Below are 12,556 nucleotides of genomic sequence, written 5' to 3' on the forward strand. Positions count from 1 at the left end.
TGAGCAGTCACTTTACAGTCAAATGTGTGGAGTTAAGGAGTTAGTCTCTATCCAGTGGGCAGAGTATGTGGCTTTCCCGGCTGTATATTCTCCTGGACTTGCTGCACAGTTAAGACTTATGGTTAGAGTTTATTTGTGTCCCACCTTTTTTTTTTTTCTTTTACTTCTCTTCCTTACATCAGGTTCAAGTGTCCTCAGTAAGCCTTGTTCAGTGACTGTAGCCAATGAGACAAGCAAGAAGAAAGTGGATGTTATTGACCTAACAATAGAAAGCTCTTCTGATGAAGAGGAAGACCCTCCTGCCAAAAGGAAATGCATCTTTATGTCAGAAACACAAAGCAGCCCAACCAAAGGGTTTGTTAATTTATAGTTCACTATTGTTTATTACACTTGGAACTGTTCTTGGTACAGGTTTGTCAATGTCTCTTTGAGAGTTGCATAACCATAGAAGGCTATTTTCATTTGCCTTTGTTCAGTTGAAATATTTTCAAGAGAGCACCTTGTTTAAAGGAGAAAATTTTGATGAAGAAATTATTAACATCTTTGGGAAGTGAGAGTTGAACTCTTCTCATGTCTAAGTATTTCATTATTTGATCCTTTTTTGTCGTTTTCTGGAACCTAAATTTGGCATCACACACCAACATGAGTAAGCCTGGCGTGAAAATGGAGTGTGGCGTTGGGAATCTGACAGGTGTGGATTCCAGTTTTGATACCATTGCTTACTCGTTCTGGATCTTGACTGAAATACTTGTGTGAGCCTCCTTTTTCTGCTCTGTAAAATGGGGTTAAATAATACCTACCTCATAAGATGATTGTCCGATTTCAATAAGCTAGTGAGAAAGCTTAGGCTCAGTGTCAGGCATGTGATAGTCTCTCAGTAAAAATTAGTTGCCTTCCTATTTCATCCTCTCCAGGGCAAACTGTGGTCAAGTAAATGCGTTCAAGCATGTAGGTTTTATGACTCGTGTGGCAGAAGCTATTGCTGTCTTATGTAGTAAGTGTGATAGCTTTAAGTATCTAACAACAGGTGCTTCTTAGAAATTTTGGAACCTGCAAGATAGTAGCAGAGGATTTTCCTGACATCCCATGAACATACTATTAGACTTGGGTGTGCCAGTCTTGTCCTTTGGGCCTCTCAGTGTACTTATTTTTTATAATGGTTTTATTGGGGTATAATTTATATGCCATAAAATTTTCCCATCTCAGCTATTAAGTTGCCCAGTTCATTGATTTTAGTAAATTCAGGGAGTTGCCCATTCATCATCAATTCAGTTGTAGAGTATTTCTAACACATAGTAAACTTCTCTCATGTTCACTTGCAGTTAATCTGCATTCACACCCCAGATCTAGGCAACTGTTCGTCTTCTTACCATCTCTATGAATTTGCCTGTTCTAGACATTTTATGTAAATGGAATTATATTCTCAGTGTATTTTGGTTTAAAAAGTCTAGAAGTTATAGCTACCCAGCTCATTCCATGAAGTCATCTTAATTCCTAATACCCAAATGAGATTTACACATTAACAACCATGCAGAATGAAGCTGGCTCACATTAGAAAGACCAATGAAAATTCTAAATTCAATCTTAGGAAATCATTTAATTATATATTAAAATGGTATCCATTACCACAAAGTAGGGTTCATCCAGGAATGCTTTATTGTTAGGAAATACATTGATAAAATGGATTGTATCATAAGGATGACTATATAGTCATCTTAATGGATTCTGGAAAGGTATTTAGTTCATTAATAGCCATTCCTGATAGAAACTCTGAAATATCAGAATTCACTTAATGGTTTGAAGGGTTTACTGAAGCTGATTTATTCTTAGGCTGCATTAATGAAAGAAGCATAGTGTCCAGGATATATACCCACACTAGTTTTATTCTGTTCAAGGCTAGATGATTTTTACTTAATATCATTTTAGTCAGTGTTAATCATGAGAAGATGGGAACAGGGTGGTAAATAGTGCATACTGTAGCATGATGGGTGGATGGGTCTAAGGACTGAAGCTGTTAAGCCAGGGCAAGAGAATATGTGATATGTGAATATGTGAATATCTTGTAGTTCTTAAAATTCAGAGGGAAGATACATGGAAAGACTTTCAGTTGGAGCTGAACACTAGGAAAGTTGATGTTTTGTGTGTAAAATCACATTTTCTGTATTGAGGTAGATTGGATGCCACCTGTTTCAGTGGATGTCAGGGAGACTCATGCTATGGTTATATCCTCTCTGTAATCCCTTCCAACTCTTAATGCTTTTCTGGTTTTGTTCTTGGTCATCCTTTTCATATTGTCTTGTGGCTCAGCATCTAGAATTTTCATGGTTTTTCTCTGCTGTGTAAGTTTATCGTAGGACTTCTTGGTCCTTCTTGGCAAATGAGAAAGAATAGAGAATGAGAAACCAGGAAAACTTTCTTTCAGTTACATTCCAGAGAGCAGTTATTTTTAAAGAGGTATTTGTTTTAGTAAAAATTGTTCTTTTTTTTTTTAAAGGGGGAGAGAGTGCACGTGAGCAGGGGAAGAGGGAGAGGGAGAGAGAATCCCAAGCAGACTCTTTGCTGAGTACAGAGCCTGACTTGGGGCTTGATCCCACAACCCTGAGATCATGACATGAGCCGAAACCAAGAGTCAGACGCTCAACTAACTGAGCCACCCAGGCACCCTTAGAAATTGTTCTTAAAAACAATTTTTACAGTTGTTTTACAATCAAGAAGTAGAATGCATTCCACCTAGACATAACTTCTGTTAACATTTTTTTTTTTTTTTTAAAGATTTTATTTTATTTATTGACAGAGACAGACAGCGAGATAGGGAACACAAGCAGGGGGAGTGCGAGAGGGAGAAGCAGGCTTCCCACCGAGCAGGGAGCCTGATGTGGGGCTCGATCCCAGGACCCTGGGATCATGACCCGAGCCGAAGGCAGACGCTTAACGACTGAGCCACCCAGGTGCCCCCTTCTGTTAACATTTTGATGGTAATCCTTCTAGTCTCTCGAGTACCTACTCTAGTCCTTAAATGTGGTCATATAGTACCTAGCAGAAGAGACTGGCACCTTAATCTAAGACTTTTAGAAAAACCTCTGATATTTTTCGACATTATAAGATAATTCTAAATACTATGTCCCAACCCCATTCCCTGAATCATTGAATGATTACTTTGTCACTAATAAGGTATTCTAAAGACAGACATAGGCAAATATAGAGATACTTATTTCTGTGGATTAAGACTCATTAGGAATTGGTAACAAAATTGAATCTTTTTTATGTTTGTATGATAAAGTGGGAGCACACAGGGGATTTCAGGTTTATGGATAAAAATTCAAGTTATTGAACTGTAAACTCATTTTCAGACATCTAAGTCTGGGCCAAGTATGATGAATTCAGTGATCCAGTACATGGTCTAGAGTACTAATGTTTGCTCTCTAGCAGTGTTCCAGCAGTTTACCTTTGTGCTGTGATGTTATGGATAAAGCTACAAAAATTTAAAATATATATGTACACATGCATAATGTATACCTATGCCTGTGTGTGTATTTGCCAATCCTGTGAGGAGGCAGTAACATGTTACAAATTTTAAATTTTTTATTATCTTATAATATCACATTTTTATACCCACAATTCCATCAGATATAGCCATTTACATTTCTCCCTTGTTATTCCATATTTATAAATCTATTTTTTTGCATAGACATTAGAATCATTTACCTTTCTGAATGTAGTCCTTGTGAATATTCTGATTAAAACCAAAATCTGCTACCAGTGTATAATTTGATAATGGTCACAAATGACTAATTTACCCATTCTATAAAAATGGAATTTGTGTTAATGGTTGCAAAGTTCATGTAAGAGAAATTAATCTACACAAAATAGTTTTTCGGATGTTTGCTAAGATTTTAATTGTTGATCTAATAATTTGTACCTTCATTGGATTTTGACATTTTCACATGTTGTGACAGTCAACATTTTGTATTGGAGAAACAAGGAGTAAGTTACTTAATTTAAAGTTTCATGTTACGAGAACAGAACCTGTGCGATAATTAGATGTTATTATGGTGATAGACTGTGTCTTGGGACACTGACTTGATGCTATAGGTGTGAGTAATGGAGCCAAGGCGGAAAGTGAGTTTTGTTGTTGTCGCCTATAAATCTGATTCAAGTTCAGAGGTCCATTCAGGATCAAGACAAAAGAAACTTTTCAGTGTGAGATAGCAAAGGAAGAGAAAGAGCAGGAGGAAGGTAGGCATGGGCATGTGCATGTGTGTGTGGTGTGTGTATGTGTGTATCTTCAAAAGCTTGTCTCTTACATTTAAAAAAATATTAAGATATTAATACTATGAGACAGCCAGAATAATCAGAGCCATTTTTTTAACCCCCTCCTCAGCATGAGCATACCAGTCTCTTTCCTTAGCCCCTGTTCCCCCACCCCCAATTACAGATACACATTCCTGTGTGGGAGGTAGGATCACGTGTAATTTGAAAATACTTTCGGTGATTACCTGTTGTACTTTCATCCCTGTAGGAGGACCACTGTTTTCAAATCTCTAAGAAAAGATGTGCTTTAATACAACATAACTTACTTGATTTCATCCCCAGTTCATTCTTTCCTCCTCCACAGAGTCTGCCTTTTCTAGTATTGCCCACTTCCTGCTTGTGGTTTTAGGTCTCCAGGAGGCCAAGAAGCCTTCTGATTTCTAGCCAGGCAGGTTGCTCTTTGGATGATGACTTCCATCTTCATCTACCTCTGGAAAATGTGTTTGAAATACCAGGCTTCTGTTAATTGTCTCAAGCATGTTATGTTTCCTATGGATCCATTTTTAAGACTTCTGAACTCTGACCTAGGTTATTTATTCACTATTCTGAGAATAACATGGTTGCCAACACAGCTACATATGTACTCACAAGATGACTTCATTTTCTACGTTTCCAGTGATGTCCGTATTTTTGACAAAGAGTATAGAATAAGAGCTAGACAGAATCCTCATGTCATTAGGCAAACTAGTTTTAGAATGACTCCAGTGTCTAAATAGGTTGTGATTATTTTAGTGGTTTGAGATTTAAATGGAGGTCATGAAATAGTTTTGTCAGTTGTTTAGAGTATGAAAAGTGTCATGCAACTATGTCATCAGTTCTTATCGCTAGTATGTAATAATTGGAGCAGTAACAGGAAGTGTTTCGACCAAAAGAAAGGACATCTAGAGGTCCTAGTGGTCGTCTCAGTCTAGCTTTGTGACCATGGTGCTAAGTTTTCTGTTGGTTTTACTTTCTTCATTTTTGTAATGATCCCTTCCAGCTACATAATTCCGTGCCTCTCTCATTAAGCTTACAGTAGTTCACTGGCAGTGCTTTGGGATGCTAGCATTAATGTCCCTGTGTCCCTGTCCCCTCTCCTTTTTAAAAATAAATTTTATTTTTCAAAAGGTACAGTTGGTGGGACCTGTTTATGCATCTTTACTTGTAGTAGGGGCATCTCCGCCCTTGGTATTTCTGGCATAAATCACTTGAATGCCGTGTTTTGAAAACAGCTTAATGAATCCTTTACTAAGGAGTTCCTGAAGGGGGCTGCCCTGGCCAGGGAATTGTATGTGGAATCTTTAGTTTCTCAGAGACAACAGCTGGGGTTACTAGTTTATAGATGGGAACTTCCTTATAGAGTTTTTCACATGGGGCCCTTGTCAAACAAGACCAGGTTATTGATCTTAGGTCCCAAACTCTGCCTTTGGACTATTTCTTTTTGGTTTTGGCCCCAGATTTGTTCACTGGGTCTTTATCTTGGCTGACTTTCCTGCATCACGTTTTCTTCTTGTCCTTAGGTGGCATCATGAGGCTCAGAGAGCAGCTGCTACCGCTGCAGCCTCACTAAGATGAGGGACAGAAACATGGCCGCCATGAGCCACACGGTCCCTGACATTGCTTAGTTTCTTGTGTACATTCAAGATGCTTTTCTTGGGAGGTTGGACGACTAAGAGAAAATGAAGGTTAAATAGATAGAATGCAGTCATCTCTCTTTATTCCTGACATTTAAAAAAATACGATTAATTATACTGCTTCTTGAAATTATAAAGCTGTAATTATATATATATATATATATATATAGTGTGTGTATATATATGTGTATATATATATATATATAACCAATTATAGTGTATTTTTTAAGTGTGTTTAATTTGTATTCTTAGTAGCATGATTAGTTAATTTCAAAGTCTGTAAACCCTTTTAGGGTAGATGGTATCATAGTAACTTAATATTTTTATTTCTGGATATTTTTTCTTAAATCTTGAGAAATCATCTTATTCTAATTTCTGACTGCTGTCATCAGGTTGGCTGGCTTTAGGATGGGCTATCTTTGCTCAGGTGATTCTCAGATAAGATTGCTTGGTAATTAACACAGTTCGGGTTAGAATGGAAGAGCTTGTGGTTGAGCTGTAGTAAGTAGCTTCACTTACAAAGGTGCCATGATTTAAATCAAATCTTAGGAGTCCTCCATTTTATTTCTAAATTTCTTTATAGGTAAAATTACTAACATCCACATCTATGTTGCACATACATTAATAAGAGCCTATGTAAAGTGTATTTCTACTTGTGAATGACAGTTTTCTGTATTGCTCCAGCACTGTACGTTATGTTTGAATGCCAGCCTGCTCTCACGTCACAGCTGCTGCTGAGAGCCAGCATACGTTCATGTTAAAATGAAGACTGTTAAGAAAGAGGAGAGTAGAGTGGAGGACTGTGTAGTGAGTAGCTGCCATGTAGTTGAGTTGAAACTTAGTGCGCTTACAGCTGAGAATGCCCAGTGGTGCGGCCCGTGTCTCCTGTGAACTAACAGCCAGATTGTTTGTAATTTCCCGTGCTATTTAAAACAGGGTTCTCATGTATCAGCCATCTTCTGTAAGGGTGCCCAGTGTGACTTCGGTTGATCCTGCTGCTATTCCGCCTTCATTAACAGACTACTCAGTACCATTCCACCACACGCCAATATCAAGCATGTCATCAGATTTGCCAGGTATGTGAAGAGTTCTTGTATTTTGTTACCAAGTTTTATTTACTTTTACTCTTAATCTGTGGAGCAAATGTAGTGTTAAAATTTAAACACAAATACTAAGGGAATTTGGTGGTTTCATTTAAAGGTAGTATCTGTTTTAATGCATCACATTCAATTCCTATCATTTTTAACTACAGAACAATCTATAGATTCCTAATGATAGGAAATATAGTAGGATAGTAGGAAAATATATAGACTTTACTCTCCCTCCTAAGGAATTTGTAGTCAAGAGATACTTTCTTTATCATAGAAGCTTCACAGGTTCAGGAGAGTGTTTTCTCATGATCTTCTAGGTAACCCGTCACAGCTTCAGAACATACTGCCGTACCATGGGGTTGACATTACCCATAGCTTTAACTAACTGTGGGCTTTTTCTCCTCTGTAAAAATAGGATCTCCCAGCTGTTTCCTTATGTGTATATTAACATTTGAAAAGTTCAGTGCTGCTTGAATTACCTTAGAACCAAGGCCATATTATAAAATTTGGAACTCCCCCTCCCGCCCTGCGCCCCCTTTTCTTCCCTCCAGAGCCATTGTTATTGTAGACATTTTTGTCAAATTTGAGCAAGCTTGAAACCAGTGCCTCTCGTATTCATGACTTCCCTTCTTTCTGAGGGGCCCTTTTGGTGCAATACAGTTCCCTCCTCCTGTTAATATTCTTTTCTAGATTTGTGAAGTTAATTTTGACCTAGAATTTATTTTTCTTACCCTCTTAATGAGGTCTTTATTTTAAGCACAGTATATATTCTGTTGGGCAAAATTTGTGTTGAAACAATCGGTAATTGTGTTATCTGGCCTAGTGTAATCTTGCCACTTGAAATTTATTCAAATTATTCGAATAAAATTTAATCAAGAGAAATAGACCAATAATAGTATCTATCAAAAATTTCAAAAAGCCTACTTAACTATGTTTACTCCATATGTACTTGGGGAATTGGTATTTGAAACATTGTTAGCCCAGGCTGCACCAATTCAAAAATATCTGTTGTGTACAAAACCTGATGCCAAGATACAGGGGAGGATTCTTGGTCCGTAAGACAGATGGAACTCAGAGATACTTAATGCCTAATTGCCATGTTTTCCTTTAACTTTGTCTAGTTTTAAATGAGGTTGAAGAGTGTCCACGTATCGTCTTAGTATGTGTAATAAACAAGCATTCTGGAAGAATTTGTGTTCCTAAAAACCTTGAAATACAAATTAATGCTGAAAAAACTTTGTTTACTAAAGCAACCCTGGCCATTTAAGACTAGAACAGCCACAATTTATGAATCACTTGCTCTGTTAGTTTTCAAATTATGTGAGTCTGGATGAATTTTTAATTTTAGAGAATTTACATTATTTCAAAATTTGGGCATAAAGTGAGACTATTTATAAAATGTGCAGATTTAAGAAGCAATAAGTTATGTTACCTGTATATTTTGTAAAATATATTTCAAGCTGGTATGAAGGAACTAAGACTAATATGCAGGGCTGATACTTGGCCAGTATAAACCAGAATGGGGATGCTGGTTATTGAAGTGTTGAAATGCTTTCTTACCAATTGATAAATTGAACAGAAAAGGATCTGTTGTATTAGAAGAATTACCAGTTTATCATCATCTATGAATTATGTAGCAATTACTGCATCTAAATAGTTTAGTTTTTACTTTGGTTTTATTGTTAATGTGCTCTTTTGTAGTTAGTAATTATTTTGGTTTTATTTTTGTGCGTAATTTTTATGTAATTAGTCCTGTTGTGCAGAGTTTTGATATTTATAAATTTAATAATTTATAATAAAATATTAAATAGAACATCAAGAATGGAGAGATGACAAAGTTTTAATACATTTCTTAACATTCCTTTTAAACATCATAAATATGAATCTTCTGAATCTGCAGGAGAACAAAGAAGAAATGATATTAATAATGAACTGCAGCTTGGAACACCTCCTGATACTGTGCAACAATGAATACAAAATAAAACAAATAATTTGTATTTATGGAATGGAAAACAGCTTGATTATTTCAAGAAAAAATATGACTGCCTTATTATTGCTAGTGCCATATTGTCAGGTGCGAATGGTGCTCAAAAGTTGTATCATTAAAATTGGAAAGTGCTAAACATTTACATATTTAGTCCTGTAGCAATCATGTTTTGTTAAAGTTCATGGCTCAAGTAAGGAAAATGTGGTGTTATTAATAAGACATGTAGAGTCAGTTTCGCATAAAGAAGCACTTAAAATCTAAAAACTACAATTTTATCAGTGTTAATAAAACATTTAGAATGTACCATCAGAATTTTAACACTGCCTGCTTTTTAGTTAAAAATAATTGAGCATTTTCAACCATGAAATACTTAGGTGAGCATTAAAATATATAGTACAACACACTGCAATTGAAACTTATGGTGAAATAAAGAAAACAGTATTTTACTAAACTACAAAACAAGGCAGTAACATTTTAATCCGTATTCATGAAACTCCATCTATTTCATATAGGAGCTTTAATAGTATACTTAAAATGTAAGATGCAAGACTTTGCTAATAGTTTAAAGTTTTTTGTCAGAAGGAATAACATCTGAAATACTGTATCGAACTTCAGTGTTAGTGTTTGAGAAAAAATGGTTTCAGTGAGAAATATTTACATTAAAACATTGGATTGTGTGTGGAGAGCATCTGTGTAATGCTAGGGACACAGTCAAGAGTTTCAGCCAATCTTAGAAACATTTCTAGTTGTTTTATTATGGCATATTAGAAGTCCCCATATTCAGTTATCCTTGGATAAGGTGTCAAAAGATATAGATGAAGTAAATGTCTTAAGTCTTGTATGAGTATATATCGACTGGCACACATGAAATGATCATCAAAGAGAATTGTAATTGTAGTACATCTGAGGAGCTGGGAATTGAAATAATGAAAATATGAAGAATCTTTGCACCTTGATGGGCAGCCTTCAGTGCTGGAGCTGCACAGACAGTTTGAAAATTTTATCAAGCCTGTATATTTATTTAAATTGCAGTTATGAAGTGGGAAGCGTTAAGCATTTAGAAAATGAGCATTTTTGAGTTGATTTGGCATCAGTACACAATATTGCAAGAGATAGTAATACTTTTCTTCAGCTTTATAAAAAAGGTTTAAGTTATTCAAATGGACTGAGCGATTCAACAAACATTAAAAGTGATTGAACATATAAAATTAAGTAGGCTATAAAAAGCAGAAGCTATTAAAGAAAAATGTTACACCATTTGAAGGAAAACCAAATTAACAAAATTAAGTCAATTAAAGGACATGCCAGTAAACTATCTTTGTGACTTAGTCAATAATAGAAATGTTGAATATATAAAATTTGGAAGGTATTATAAGGGCTAGACAGATTTTGAATTACTGTTCAGAAGTGGAGGATTTACTGAACAGTACCATTAATGTGAAGAGAAACTCTCAGCTTACTGAGATATGTCATCTACTGATTATCAGTATAATGGGAAGTCATTGGAAAAGTTAATTGTGATCCCCTTTGTCCAGTGTTGGCTCAGACTCCCTTGCATCATAGAGCTAGTGACAGGCATGTGGAGTGAAAAACCGTATTTAAAAATGCTTTAGAAACTGAATGCTTTCTTTCAAATGATTGGTGCTATACCTTGTATCACTTGATAAGCCTTTTTATCATATCCTTACAGTTATAAGGGAATAAATGTACTTTAAAAGAGGTATAAATTATTCATACTGGTTATTAAATATTTTAAATATCATTTCCACAAATATTCTCTATTTTGAGTAACAGTCTAATATCAGACTTTTATTCTGTATGATTGTTATATTTGAGGTGACATTGAATGCCAGCATATAAAAGTTCATAGAATTGAACAGAAATTGGCCTGTCTCACTGACCTATACCTAGTAATTTTTTTTTAATGTTTTAAAATCTAGTCAGGTTTAGGGGGACTGATTTTGAAGTTTATTGCTAGACTTCTCAGAGTTGAATTTTTTTTATTATTTATTGTTATAATTTTAATACTTCAAAATTGTATTACTGGGCAAACTTTTCCACATTCCCGTTTCTAAAGCGTAATTGGAGAATCCCAGATCTTTGGTTTAGAAAACTGCATTAGCTTATAACCCAGTAAACCCTACTAAGATTTGACTTGTTAGTGAGCAGCAGTTAACCAAGTGCTTGCTTTGTGCAGAGCGTTGAACTGTGTACTACTCTTGATGTGGGGACAGGGTGACAGAGAGCGATCCATGAAACAGACATCTGTTTAAGAAGTGATATTTTAGAAGCTCAATGTGGTGTATTTCTAAAAAATAAATGTGAAGTATCTTAAGAGCCTAAGTATGTTTTTTTTAATGGTCCGAATCCAGATCATTCTCTCATCATTTTAATTGCTTCTCATTCTGTTAAGTGATGAAGGGGAAAAGTTTGCTTTGAGTAAGTCTTACTTCTCTGGAAATTTTTGGACTGGTCCCTTTAAGTCTCTGAGAGGTAGTTTTTCCAGTTGTTTTGTGAGGGAATATGTTCATTTTGGGGTTTTATGCACTTTAAATATCACTGATTGTGGTGTTGAACTTCTCTGTGGCAGAATGGTAAGCACTTACCCAAATGTTTTATGACTCATGATAAATACAAAATGATTTTGGGAAATAATCTTGTCTCCAAAATATGAGACAACTATTAACAAAACATTTTTGTTTTAGGTTTGGATTTTCTTTCCCTTATTCCAGTTGATCCCCAGGTATGTATCCTGAATTTAAGCAACTAATTTGTATATGATTGTTGGTTATGTCATACTAACTAAAAATGACCAGTTGCATAAAATCAGGACAGTCAACTTTCAGTTACTTAACTTGATGGAAATGAATTACTATATAAATACTTCACAATTTTATTTGGAGGAATAAAGTTGCTGTTTTTAAATTTATGGTATTTTTGACTTAATACCTGAATTTTTAATTATATTTTATTTAGTTTAATAATCAGTTGGCATTTCTTAACAAGCACTTGAGTGATTAAAATGAGGGGAAGCAGTGATGACCAGAAGTTAAAACTTCACAGAGATTATTTGTGAAACACTCGTTCTATATGTCGAAAAGAGCAAAGAGCGGAAGCTGGTTCAACAGGCTTGAATCATTAGCTTGATTCTTCCTTGTGTTTAGAGGCAGTCAGATTCAGACTTTGGGGATGCCCCAATCTGAAGTTGCTATAAACCAGTTATTCCTGTTTTCTCTGCCAGCGATAAGAAACTCGAGTATCCTAGAGTCCCAACGTGGAGACCTGCAGTAAACCTGGACTGACAGGCATATGGCAGAGGCAGAGCAGAGGAGGGGAGGGCATGGGAGAAGCGGAAGGGGGAAGGGAAACAGAGACTTGGAGAGAATTGCCAAGGGTAGGGAGGGCCAGAGGAAGACCCACAGACCACTGCTTTGGTTGCAAAGTCTCATAGTGGCCTCCTGTGTCAGGACTCTGTATCTGATCAGGAAAACAGCACTGGAGATTTGGGCCCAGGGTAACATGTGCAGAATGAGGAATTTCTTCTCACCCTGAGT

At 35.9% G+C, this 12,556-nt stretch overlaps 1 protein-coding gene and 1 pseudogene across 10 annotated transcripts in view; one reads left to right on the top strand and one right to left on the bottom strand.

Moving 5' to 3' along the window:
* The window catches only part of PIAS2 (protein inhibitor of activated STAT 2), a 90,641-nt gene that overhangs the window by 67,883 nt on the left and 10,202 nt on the right, over positions 1 to 12,556 (top strand). For 9 of the 10 annotated variants that reach the window (XM_036107612.2, XM_078060371.1, XM_078060372.1 and 6 more), the window contains 3 exons: positions 183 to 354; positions 6,861 to 7,000; positions 11,708 to 11,745. In XM_036107612.2, the coding sequence (XP_035963505.1) occupies positions 183 to 354; positions 6,861 to 7,000; positions 11,708 to 11,745 (350 nt within the window). Of the gene's footprint in view, positions 1 to 182; positions 355 to 6,860; positions 7,001 to 8,915; positions 9,029 to 11,707; positions 11,746 to 12,556 lie in introns of those variants that run through there. The other variant, XM_036107613.2, reaches the window with a different exon arrangement.
* On the bottom strand, positions 5,439 to 5,817 carry LOC118545399 (small ribosomal subunit protein eS25 pseudogene; annotated as a pseudogene).

The sequence above is a fragment of the Halichoerus grypus genome, chromosome 13, assembly GCF_964656455.1.
Source record: "Halichoerus grypus chromosome 13, mHalGry1.hap1.1, whole genome shotgun sequence".
In the NCBI taxonomy this organism is placed as follows: domain Eukaryota; kingdom Metazoa; phylum Chordata; class Mammalia; order Carnivora; family Phocidae; genus Halichoerus; species Halichoerus grypus.